The 13,007-nt window shown below is 43.7% G+C and overlaps 1 protein-coding gene across 1 annotated transcript in view; it reads left to right on the top strand.

Annotated features, from left to right (window-relative positions):
* Positions 1–13,007, top strand: part of nav3 (neuron navigator 3) — a 156,331-nt gene that overhangs the window by 89,789 nt on the left and 53,535 nt on the right. The window contains exons 11-12 of the mRNA XM_029248669.1: positions 3,299–3,679; positions 5,989–6,108. Of these exons, the coding sequence (XP_029104502.1) occupies positions 3,299–3,679; positions 5,989–6,108 (501 nt within the window). The remainder of the gene's footprint in view (positions 1–3,298; positions 3,680–5,988; positions 6,109–13,007) is intronic.

The raw sequence follows: 13,007 nt of genomic DNA on the forward strand, positions 1-13,007 counted from the left end.
TCGAGTGGGGGTGAGAGGGAGATTGTTTGTTAATAGGTCAATTTACAATAGGTCCCCCTTATCTGTGGGGTGTATGTTCAAAGACCCCCAGCGGGTGTCTGAAACCGCGGATAGTACCGAACTCTATACATACTATTTTTTCCTATACAGAAAAAGAATGAAAACTAAGAACCAATGCCCAAGTCCTCCTAAGTTTTGATTTTTTTTTTTTTTAAATTAATAAAAGTGTTACTTGAACACAAACACTGCGATGCCGTGACAGTCGATCTTATAACCAAGACGGCTACTAAGTGACTAATGGGTGGGTATCGTATACAGCGTGGATATGCTGGACAAAGGGATAATTCATGTTCTGGGTGGGACAACACGAGATTTCATCATGCTACTCAGAACGGCGCGCAATTTAAAACTTAAGAATTGTTTATTTCTGGAATTTTCCATTTAATATTTTCCAACCACAGTTCACTGCAGGTAACTGAAACCATGGATAAGGGGGGACCTGTGTGTGTGTATATAAAATATATAAAAAAAAAAATACATGAAAGATGCTATTTACACAAAATACCTCCTCACTGCATCATCATCTTCATATGACATATTTTAAAGGGATTTTTAGGGTGATTCTGGCTGTGGTGTTAAATGCATTCTTGCTGCTTTTCTGCAGATGTGTTGCAAGCTTCTGTAAGTGTGTGTGTGTGCGCGCGCTAGATAAAACCAATTACCTGCCTGCCATCAGCAGGGAATCCAAGTCTTTGCACACACCTGTCATGGAGGACATCCACATTTCAGCCTTCAGTTTGGCAGACTTCATCATAACGACTCGCTTCTTCTGACACTCCGTTAAATCACTATTTTATATATTTTTCTTATGCATCTTTGAATGTGGGCACAATGTGCTGAGCACTTGATGTGGGAGCCCACATTTTTTTCTCCCAGGCTGTAATATGCACCCATTTCATCCTGGATATTGATTTCTCACATTATTGAGGTAGAACGGTCTTCGCTGCATTATCCACAGAGTGATGAAATGCTTCATGCTGCTGGACATGTAGTGGATTTCTCTACTTTCCCATGAGCCATGTGTTGCCTGGAGGCAATCTAAAGTGTTAGGGGCAAACAGGAGGAATCTAAGGAAACTGTCAAGTTCCATCAGAGGTGATATTAGGAAACCTGATGAGCCACCATGCCTAAACCCAGTGGCTGAAAAACATGACTAGAACAGTTACAATTGCTGGAAATTTAGCTGAACTTTGTGTAAGTGTGGTTGGTATTTTTTGAATGTAATTTTAACAAGGATAAGGGACTGCTCACTTGGTTGTCCTACTCAAGAGAAGTCTAAAACTGAAAGTCGAAGTTTGTGGTTTTGGCTCTGTGGCTGAATTAGCTCCCTCTGTCCCTCAGGACTGCTGAATCCTTTGCAATGTTCAAGATGAGTCTGAACACGTCTCTATCTAACACACTTCTTTCCCGATCTCGAAACAGCTCCATACACTTCCATGACACTGTCACGATCACTTTTATATTTTCTATCAGACACAACTCTATAGGTTGCTACTCATCTAACATGAACGTATCTCAGCTCTGGGGAAAAAAGTGTCTGCTAAATGAGAAAATGTAAGTAATGTAAATGGTGTTAACGACACCTATATGAGCTTGGTTCTGCAGATGTTTCAGTGCTGCAGTACCAGAACAAGTCACAAGGTGTAGTGTTTGACAGCGCAAGGTCCAGGTGTGCTTGCCTTGCACCGAATATTCTGTTTAGTGTAAATCTGATTAAGCTTTATTTTATCAGCGCACTCAGTTTATTAAAAATTGTTTTAATAAGTTTTACAATATGTACATTACACAGAGCTGGAACTGCAGGGTCTTTGCTGGAATTTAAATTCCCAGCCATCTCAAGTTTTTTTTTTTTTCCTCCTCTCCACCACATGTATGGTTGTGGCAGTTTGGAAGCAAAATCTAATCTGATCGGTGAAACTCCTCTTCGCCATTAACACCGACGGTGCAGCTTTCCCTGCATTTCTGTGACACTCAGTGTTTATCTCCACTTTATGGAGAGGGTGGCACTTTGAGGAGGGTGTCTGGGGTTGTCTGCTCCCATGTCCATATCAAGCTTCCTCTCCAGGGGTCCGTCGGGTGCGTGGGGGTGGTGGAGGGGATGCTGACGCTGACGTGGAGCGACGGTGCTCTCCAGCTACGGCTCGCCGACCTCGCCGATTCGCCTGGCTGACTGCCTGCCTGCCTCTTCTGATCCTTCCATATCCATCTCCCCCAAAACAAACTACAGACTACAGTTCCCCCGAATGTGCCTTCACTGTCACCAGCCTATGCTGGTTCCACTGAGCCACTTCACTCCGTTGTTTCTAAACACGTTTTTCCACGCAGATGTTTCACTCTTTTTCTATACTCATTCCAAACATGTTTAATTACCAATGTAAATGAGCATGAAATTACTAATTCTATTTTATCTGGGTGTTTGAAAATCCACCTGTATCTGTCAAGCAGGATTTTAAAATTAGCATTGTATCATAGAATTGGAGCGGTTTTCCGACACAAGAATGGAGGGAATTTCTAAACTAAGCAGCTTGTGCGGGATCATGGGTTCCACTAGAGGGCGATCAGACAGGTTGCTTCTGGAGAACGAGTTCCGGTATGTCCGCTGGTGTGCGTTTGTGTCTTACATGCGTCGGAGGATGCTGGCACTCCAGAGAGTCCATGTCACAAGGATTCACTCTGGCCCTTGCCGATAGGTGGTCAGGGTGCTCTAGGATTGCAGCTGTGACCGGCTCCCTGCATCCACATTTAAAACAGAACTATATCTGAAGGTCAGACAATGTAACGCAGAGTACAAAACAAAGTAGAGAGACGGGTGCAGTGCAGCGTGAGGTGTGTGACGAGGAGGTTTGCCGACACTCCGGGTTAGTAATTGCGCTCTGATCTTTCACACGCAGCGTGTTTATGGTAGGTACTGTGGCTCAGCAGGTAGCGCCTGGTCAGCGTGATCCGGCACAGGTTTGATCCGCCCCTCCAGTCAGCTTGCTTGCTCTCCTCGTCTCTACAGGGGTTCCCCTGACTTCCTCCCACAGTCCAAAGACTTGTTTCAGGTGAACTGGTGACTCTAAATTGCCTGTAGTCTGTTGATGTGAGAGTGTGCTCTGCCGTATACGTAGGTGAGTGATGCGGGAAGTTCGGCGCAACGTGCCGAACGTAAGTCGTCGTGGACGCAGGTGTCAGCTACGGTTCGTTCCTGCCTGGTGACAGTTGCTGATGCTGACCCCAAATGATTCTGCATCCACAGTACCTTGGAGACTACCTTCGACAGCACGGTGACGACGGAGGTGAACGGGCGCGGTATTCCCAGTCTGGCCAGCCGCTCCTCGCCCATGGCCTGGCGCTTGGGCCAATCGGCCAGCCCCCGCCTACAGGCTGGCGACGCACCCTCCCTGCCCAGCGGCTACCCGCCCGGTCGCGCCACCGGAGTGGGCCGTTTCGCCACCTCCGATCCCTCCCGCTTCCTGTACACGCAGCCCCTGCGGCGGGCGGGTGCTGGGCCGCCGGGAGCAGAGCCCGGGGAGAAAGGCGGGGCGGAGGGCGGGATGGAAGGGGACGTCGTCGCTGGGTATATGAGTGACGGGGACATCCTGGGGAAGAACGTCCGAGTGGATGAAGTTAGCAGCGGGTAAGACGCCGCCCCACAAACATTTCTCGTTCCCTCATCATTTGATTTACACTGAATTTTGTCATGAATTAGAGCAATATAAACTAGAAAAAAGAGTGCACAGGAAATTAAAATGTGGTGATGTGCGCTGATCCTCAACTTACAAACACAAGTGTATCCTAACTTGATTCACTTGTAAATTCAGTAAGTACATCACAAAGTCATAATACATTTTAAATCATCCCTCCGTTTGTAGGTGGGTTAGTTTAAAACTTCAGATAAGGCTATATTGAATAATTAGCGGTAAAGCTTTTATTTATTCAATTTTCATCGGTGCGGAGTTGCAGCATTCCAGAGCCTATCCTAGAAATACAGGGTGTGTGAAATAGGCAACACACAGTGGATGGGATGTCAGTCAGGTTCCAAGACATGTTTCATTATATTTTAACATGAGACATGTGCAACTTTCACCAGCATCTTGCCGCTTCCAGTTGCGTTATCATCTATGGAATCAATAGAAGCCTAATATTAAGGATGAACCTTGATTTATTAGTTGGGTAGGCCTAGTGAACATCTTCGTTATATATGACAGTATCTAATATACCCTATTGTAAATTAAAAGCATACTGTAAGACTTCAACATTTTATGAATTCTTATTTAAAAATTAATCTAAATGGATGAAAAATTCCATCCAACTCTTACGTTCTAGTTTCGATGCGTTTTGCTGCCAGCTAACGGCACAAAAATACGTCTCCGTAGAAGATGTGGAACATGTATAAAACGAAGCCCTAGTGTAGTGCATGAGCCTCCCATCTCTTGCTGTCATCTTATAGGATTCTCCTATCAGGCATAACCCACTGCTCTGCTCTTTTACAGAATGTTCTAGCTGTTATATATTATCTAGTTAGGCTATAGAATGCTTGTATAAAGTGCGTGTATGCGTGGTGTAATATGTGAATCATATTACTAATCAGAAACACATGCTGTTGGTTAGGTAATGGCACGTTATTTATCGAACTGTACAAGGTTTTTTCAACTGGCGTTGTATGGTTATAATAGTGTTTTGGAAATAGACCTTCAGCAGTTGTTGTCACTGGGTCTGAAAAAGCAGCGGTTTCCTTTCCAAGGTCGCAATCTGTGAGGAGAGGTGGAAAGACGGTGATTTTTCACAAGAGTGCCGGTTTCCTTACGTTTTCTCTGTCGCATTTCTCGGAAAGACTGGTCTCAGGGATCCAGTGCCCGTCCATGGTGCTTTAACCTTCCGGTTGGAGTTGAACACCAGGGCTTTTTTCTTGCAAAGGATGAGCTCAACGTACCGTGTACATTGCATGATAACATTAGTCAATCGGGTTGTCCCCTGACAATGGAAAAAACCGAATATTTCTAAGTAGCAATAACTGAGTGAGTTCCATAGCTGTGTCTTTGTTGCTCAAAAGACATTTTTTAAGGAATCTGTAAAAGAAACTCAAAATTAGAATGCGATATCAGACTAACTCAAATAGCTTCAACATTATTTACAGCTGGTGTTTGGTGTTCGACAGTGAGATGACGAACATTGCATGCATTTATGGATGAATCTGTCAACAATCAGCCTTAAATAGGAATCTGTTGAGACACGTGCTTGAAGTTATTAAAAATATAAAAATAACCTTACATTACAGTGTATTTTGAACGATATCCATGATTTTTACAGATCCTACCCAGCAATTTGTCGTAATACACATTTATACGTTGTATAGATAAAGCAAATTGAAGAGGCCACGTGTTTCGGCAAATTTTTTAATTCATAGTATTTTTATCTGAGTTTTTCCAGAAACGGAATGTAGCTTGTGGTTGAATCGAGGGACGTGTATACTGTTACGCTTTTATAGATGGACATATCGGACTATAGATGGACTTCTAGTCCCTATTGTGTTTATAAACTGTATGCCCTGTGCATTCAGTTACATGACTGATCAGGGTTATGTGTGCAGTGACCTTTAATAGACAGACAGCTTAGGATAGTGACAGTGCACCTGCCAAGTTGATAGTAGGTCTTAGGCCCAGAGACTCAAACCCTGCCATGTAAAAGATCAGGCAGTTTTCCCTGCTGAGACTCAATTCAGGATTTATTTCGTAAGCAAAAAGCGCATCCCTTATGAAGGTGATTAGTAAATCAGGAAGTAGAATTTTGGGTGTTGGATTAACCGATTAATTTTCTCAGCACTAATTGTTTTGCAAATGCATAATAAATCTGTGAAGCCTCCAGTGAGAGGAATTCAACAGAATGTAATCCAGCCATAATTTTCCATTGCGGAACTGCAGCTGTGATCGATGACTATTTTTGCAGGTACCTGACGGATGGGGGCCTCAACCTGTACTCGCGGAATGCGGCTCGCGAACCCGACCAGACCAGTACACGTGACGCCCCCCAGAGAGGGGTCAGCCAGACCCACGTAGATCCAGACAGGTAAGGACTCGGTGCACTGATTGCTGCGGTCGGATTGTAGTTTGCCGAGTTTAAAATTAAGCCATGATCGGAATTTGACATTAAAATGAGATTCCATTCTCTCAGGAATGGGAGAAAGAGAATTGTTTAATTTACTCTTGGCATATTCAGTTTAATCACAAGCACAGGATGAAGTCTGAAAACCTAAGGCAGGAGAAAAAGTGATGACACTACAAAATTTCTTTCCAACTTAGATGAGATGCTTATTAAAGGAAAATGATGAAATCTGCCAGATCACATGTGGGGTAAAACAATATAACTGGGTCCTACACTTCAGTCCGTTGTATCTTACTAAGGCAGCAGATGGCACGGTGGTTAGAGCTGCTGACTTGAATTCAAAGGGTCCAGGTTCAAATGCAACTTCCTGCTGTAGCCTCGTTGTGCAAGGTACTTACTCTGAAATAATGCAATAATTACCTAACTGTATAAGTCACTTTGTGTAAAAAAAAAAAAAAAAAAAAAAAAACAAAGTGTCTGCTAAGTAAACTGGCAAACTTCTGAAGGCACTTTGTCCTCAACATTAGTGATGTTGTGAAGGGTCTCCTGTCCTGGCTTTGTCTCAACGAGGAAATCCAAAGAAAGATGCCACATATCATCCATCCATTCTCTACTGTAGAATGAATTAGATTTGTTTCTAATGATGAGACTGTGAATCTCATGACTAGTGCTTTTCCTAACCCTCAGTGCCAGCAGAGCATCTACGTGGGCCTCCTGTCTCATAAATGCCATAGCAGATGAGCATCCAGCCGGTGTGGGTTAAGTGTGCTCCAGCAACGCACATAAAGAGACGCACAGCGCACAGCTTGTGCCATCCTGCCGCGCTTGCGTCTCTGTAATTGCCGCCGGTAATAGGAGCCGTTTCCCAACGCGCATGCTGGCGCTGGAAGGCTTATTAACATGCGAAGGCTGTAGGATGTGCTGTAGCAGTCGAACGGTGGGAGCTGGATGTTTGTCCCAAGTAACTGTGTTTCTGCTTTAGAACCCTGGAGTACTTTTTTTGATCTGATGGAAATGGAATTATTTCATTATGCAACGAGCAAATCTGGCGCTGATCGTCTGAGCAATCGTGGCGTACGCACGCTGACGTAAAGCGGGAACAGTGCCGACCGGTTAGCCAGCGTGGGATGTTGCCGTGGCGCCGTGGAGCGTGATGGCAAGGTCACGCGAGCCCGGTGCGATTCGACGGCGGTGTAACATACCAGGCTGCTCCCTGAAGTACGTGGCACGCAAAATAAATGCTCGCGAGTATTCATTTAACCCTTGGATAGTGTTCAGCAGCTTTCTGTTGTTTGGGTTCCCATCCAAACTTGGGCTGCCTGTTAAAGCTGTTTGTAAAGCAACAATAAAATACAGATGATCACATAATATTGTTACGCCTTTCAGTCCACTTCATTCTTCCTTGTTATCGCAAGTTTTACGCTTGCTTTTTTGGTCCTTATTTATGAAACACATATACCCGAAATACCACTCCTGTGTGTGTGTGCGTACACTCAAGAATCTGACATTTGATACTCTTTGCCCTTTATTATGGTCACCCATTCATTTCCTGTAGCGACGAGATCTGAACGCACACCCTACACATCTACAAAATTCGAATAAATTACATGAGCAGTCAAGCAGACTCGGACCCTGCCGGTGCTCCACCTTCTCACAGGCTTCCACTGAATTCACCTTTGGATGAGATAGGTTACACTTTATGATGATTCCTAGTGATCACTGCATTTTTTTCATTCATGTTCACCTATATGTGGCAAGTTGTGCTTTGTGCTGCTCTATATATTTCACCCTTTGCCTGGAGTTGAACAATGCCTCTCATTTTCATTTATTGTGTAGAACGCACAGATTTTCGTAGCGTCGCTTCTCCCTGCACCTCAGTTGTTTTGGAGCTGTGCGTCCGTTCACAAGTATATCTCAGAAATCCTCACTTTTTAAATCATCAAAAGTTAAATTTCTTTAAATTATTAAAGTTGTTAAAGCATCCTGAAGTTTAAGTGAGGAGTGTCTCAAATGTGCTGGGGAAAAATATGGGGTAAACTTTTTATTGCCGTTTTGCAAGAATTGACATTTGGAGCAGATTTTCAGAGACGCATTGTGCTTGTTAAACAAGAGAAGACGATACGTTCGGTACCGTTTGAAACAATGGAAAATGGCATTTTTATTTTTCACATTCATTATTCTGTGTGATACCATTTATAATGATGCCACTGTTTCTACCATTCAAGCCTCCCACCAAAGGTCTTGTGAGGGTCGAGCAGGAAATGAAGCAGCTTCTGATGCTGTGTGTGCCAGATTATGTACTTCTCTTTGCTAATTCTCAGTCTCTCTGGTCCGTGGAGTTTGAAAGGGGAAAGAAGATGTTTTCTAACGTCAAACTCTGCAGGATGATGTTGCCCTTCGATGGTTTGGTCTGTGCGGCTCATCCCTTGACGCTCAACCGTGACTCTCACGTTTGAATTAGTCATGCAGACGAGCTAAATTTGTCAGCCAAAGTGCTGTGTAGAATAGGGAAAGAGGCAGCGGGAGGTTCACTTGACTTGCACTTGGTTCAGTGCCGTGTATTTGTGAGCATCCACGCTCCTTTCTTGTACACCCACGGAAAAAAGGCGTATTTAACAAGTGGTTAAAAAATGAAGTCTATAATGTCGCGGCACACTAGAGTTTATACGAGGTGGGGTACGCTGCACACAAGGCTCTCGCATCATAGTGTAACACACCAGGGAAGCACACTGGTAATTTAGTGTTGAAATGTCTTGCACAGATGACTTTAGAAGGTGGGTGGAAACAGGTGGAGAGCACAAAAGAACGTGAGACCCAACCTGTGATGAACATACAAACTCTAGACAGATCCTGAGGTGGGATTCGAACCAGCAGCTCCCAGCGGTGGCTCAATGGCACTTCCGCTGGGGTAGGCCACCCCCCCCAAGCTTATTGAAGCGCTGCCCTTAACTATTTTATCATAAGCGTTATCATCATTATTGTTGTTACTGTTTCCCCGTAAAACACACTTTCTAGCACATATCCCAATGGACTCGGCAGCGTAGTTAATATTGCATGTATGGAGTAATGAGGGGTGCTGGCAGGAGGAAGCAGCCCATCTGAAGCAGTGGGGTTTAGGGAAAGGAGGTGGGACAGTGGCTGGGGAGCGGATGCTGCTGTCCTTTGTTGACAAGACTTCAGAACCAAGTCGATAGGATCCTGGCAGCGGAGGCAAGGTCCCACAGATGGTGCTTTACTGATACCTCTCCCAGCAAATGTGTCTGGACTTCAAGGGATTCTTATTTAGCGAAGCTTCCACTGCCTTTTGATCGCCGAAGACTGTGTTTCTAATTATTCCCAATAGAAAGCATAATTAAAGGCAAGAGTTGCAGACACATTTTAATATGATACTGTTGTTTGAACTGTTATGAACAAATATATAGTGTAGCAGTGATACAACTAGTAATGTCCAGTGATTCATTGGATGCCGCTTTGGAGAAAAGAGTCTGCTAAATCAATAAATGTAAATGAATGTGATTACTGGTGGGGCAGAAGGTGGCATAGTGGTTAGAGGTACCACCTTTGGACTCGAAAGACCCGGGTAATAATCCCACTTCCTACTCCACTTCCCTTGGTCAGGGTACCTACACCTACCCCGAATTGCTCCAACAAAAGTTACCCTGCCATATAAATGGGTAAATATTTCTAACAACACTAAGTTGCTTTGGAGAAAAGCATCAGCTAAATAGACCTAAATGTAAATGACACAGATGTATAACTTGAAGGTTCTTAATGTGCCGTGGCAGTAAAATGTCCAGGTGTATGAAAAATTAAGATGAAGTCACTTTCGATAAGTGTCAGCTAACCCGCAAACTCTTATGAATACGCGGCACAAGAATAGTGGGAGAAGCCGTGGGTGAAATGCTGATCTAATATTTGTCAAATTGTGGTGTTTTGCCTTCCAGCCAGAGGAGCGGTGCCATTTCTTACCTCCTGCTGTCCTTGACAACCTAACGCCATTGCGATGGATTAGCATGTGAGAATACAATATATCGACGGTAAACTCTTCTTTGAGCCCGAGGTGCTCGAAATGGTGCTTGATCGATTAATGGTCTCTACCAAGGTTCCTAAATACTGGTACCATGCATTAAGAGAATTAGTAAACCAATACATGTCTTTTGTGTTGGTGCAAAAGTTGACACATTTACAATTTTTTGTTTTTTAAAGAATTATGTTTTTATACATTCGATATTTACTTTTTCCTGGTCGACGGTAAATCCGCAAATATCCACATGCAGCCCCCCTATGTTGCTCAACATTCTCACTTAGTTTCTTCCATATTTCGTACGACAATGGGGGCTAAAACAGGTGATGGAAACAGTGTCTATAAATACACGGGGCATGCAGAATGGATGAGCACTGCACGGCAAAGTACGGTGCTGAAGCCCACCACGGACAAGCCAGCCTGCGGAGGTGCCGCCTCGGCTTCTTGGGCCCCGGGGCCATGAATTAATAATGCTTCCCCGTTAGCTACTGTACCCGGGATTGGAGAGTGGGGGTGGGAGTCTAACAGATCCTACTGGCTGCTTAGAACATGTGAGCTTCATGTAGAGGTTTGGAGGAAGCTTTGACAAACTGCTTTCCTATTTGCTGACATTTTCCCAGATTTTTTTGCTTAATTAATTTTATATGCTGCTGCTTTCTTCATGTCCCTCATCATTTAACATAGCCATACCAGTTTAAGTGAGCTAAGTAGCAAAAGTCTTTGTTTTAACTTTGGAATTTATATTCCATATAGACATCTCCATGTGTTAGCTGAAAGCACCAGTACTTTTCCATCGCAACCGGTAGTATTCCGATGTCTCGTCAGGTAGTGCAAACAAAGGTAGCTTGCTTGGAATTGGTGCAACTCATCTGAGTGAAATGCCTGGCAAATTCCGCTGTGACATCTGGGTGTATAGAGGTAGTGGGCTTGCTGTCTACTTGACCTTCTGAGTGTCTGCTGGGCCCACATGAAGCCAGTCCAGTCACTGAGAAGGTCAAGGCTGCTTTCTGGAGTCACTGCAGCTTTTGGACTCAGTAGGCAGTATTCCTTCTTACAGTACATCCATATGCTCATGGGTTGAGCAGTATGAGCCAGCTCTGCTGCTTTGTGCCACTTGTTCTTTTGCTCTGATGAACACCACAGCAAGCCTGAGACCCTTTCTTCAAATTATATGTATGGACCCCTTGGTGACCCTATCAATCCATACCTGCTTTAGTTGTTTTTTTCTGTCAACGGTCCAGGTCGTAACCCCTCATCCAGGACTGCCTTTATTACAGCACATGGAATATAATCCTCATGATGCGTGCATAGTTGCCAGTGGAAGTTGTGTGATGTCATTATTGATGGACCTCACTGTATTGTAGGCTGTCTGATTTCAGGAGCCAAGCTGAGAAGTAGTTGACAGCAAGGGTTGGTTCCCTGCAGTCTGTTAGTTAATCAGAAAACACCGGTTTGTTACAAGGTAAAGTTGATGTATCATCATATAGCGTGTAATGAAGATTCCATCAGGAGTTACAAGCAGATATAATTTATGCCTTAAAATGCTCATAATGAGCTTGCAACTCACATGAGAAGCCTTGCAAAAAACAGACATTTCCATTCAGCACTGGGTTTGGCTTTGTATTCATGTTTCTCTTGCATTGTAGATGCAAACATCTCTAAGAAATAGCATTACTCTTTATTATCCATAAAAGTGATGACATTTAAAGTAGAAAGATTGAAGTGCTAGGCAAAGATGTATACAAAACTTTGTGATAAAACACAGAATTCTCTTAAAACGGGGCTACCTAAGGCGATTTCTATTATTCTTTTCATGTAGCAGATTTAAGAGCAGCTTTGAAAACCAATTAAGGATGAAAGATATATGCAGTTTTATAGTAAAGTAATTTTAATTTACTAAGTAATTTTCTAATAAATATCACCATTTGAAAAATCACTTCAGAAAAAGAACTGAGTCAACCCACTGTGAGGATATAAAGCAGGGTATATGCATCATTGTTGGGAAGCAACTCACAAATCCATTCAGTCATGCATTTACATATTGTGGACATTATACTCACAGGTTTACCTGAAGCATGTCTCTGAAGTGTGGGAGGAAACAAGAGCACCACAGCCAAGGAGCTTTGAGTCACCTGCTGTTGCACAGCGCTGCTCAATAACACTAGACTAAAACATTGATGTAAAAAGAGAAAATAGCATAATAAGTAGGATTGGGGTGGGTGCGGTGGCACAGCGGGTTTGACCGGGTCCTGCTCTCCGGTGGGTCTGGGGTTTGAGTCCCGCTTGGGGTGCCTTGCGATGGACTGGCGTTCCGTCCTGGGTGTGTCTCCTCCCCAGCCCTGTGCCCTTTGTTGCCGGGTTAGGCTCCGACTCGTCGCGACCCTGCTTGGGACGAGCGGTTTCAGACAGTGTGTGTGTGGTGGGGTTTTAAACCTGCATTTAAAGGTGTTCAGTGCAGTTCTTACATTCTGGATTTGGTTTTTTCAAATATTTCTGTTTTAAAGATAAGGTTGAAATTTTGCATATTTGGAGAAAATGTACGCTTACTGTTTTCCCATTTAATTTCAGGTTCAAATTATTCATTTGTGGGTACCATGTACTTGTCCTCATCCTTGTTTCGTAATAAGACTTTGTGTTTTTTTTTTTTTTTTTTATCTAGTTTGGGTTTTTTAGATTAAAAACGTTATTTTTCTGTCGCTGTAGCATGGCCTCTCGTCTGTGAGCATCTTGATGTCTTGGATGTTTTGGATCTGCTATCAGGCTTCATAAATATTCAGCCAAAAACCCCTCTCCTTGTATGTCCCAATCGGCAACCCAGTGCCTGTGTGAGGAAGGACAA

The sequence above is a fragment of the Scleropages formosus genome, chromosome 24, assembly GCF_900964775.1.
Source record: "Scleropages formosus chromosome 24, fSclFor1.1, whole genome shotgun sequence".
NCBI lineage: Eukaryota > Metazoa > Chordata > Actinopteri > Osteoglossiformes > Osteoglossidae > Scleropages > Scleropages formosus.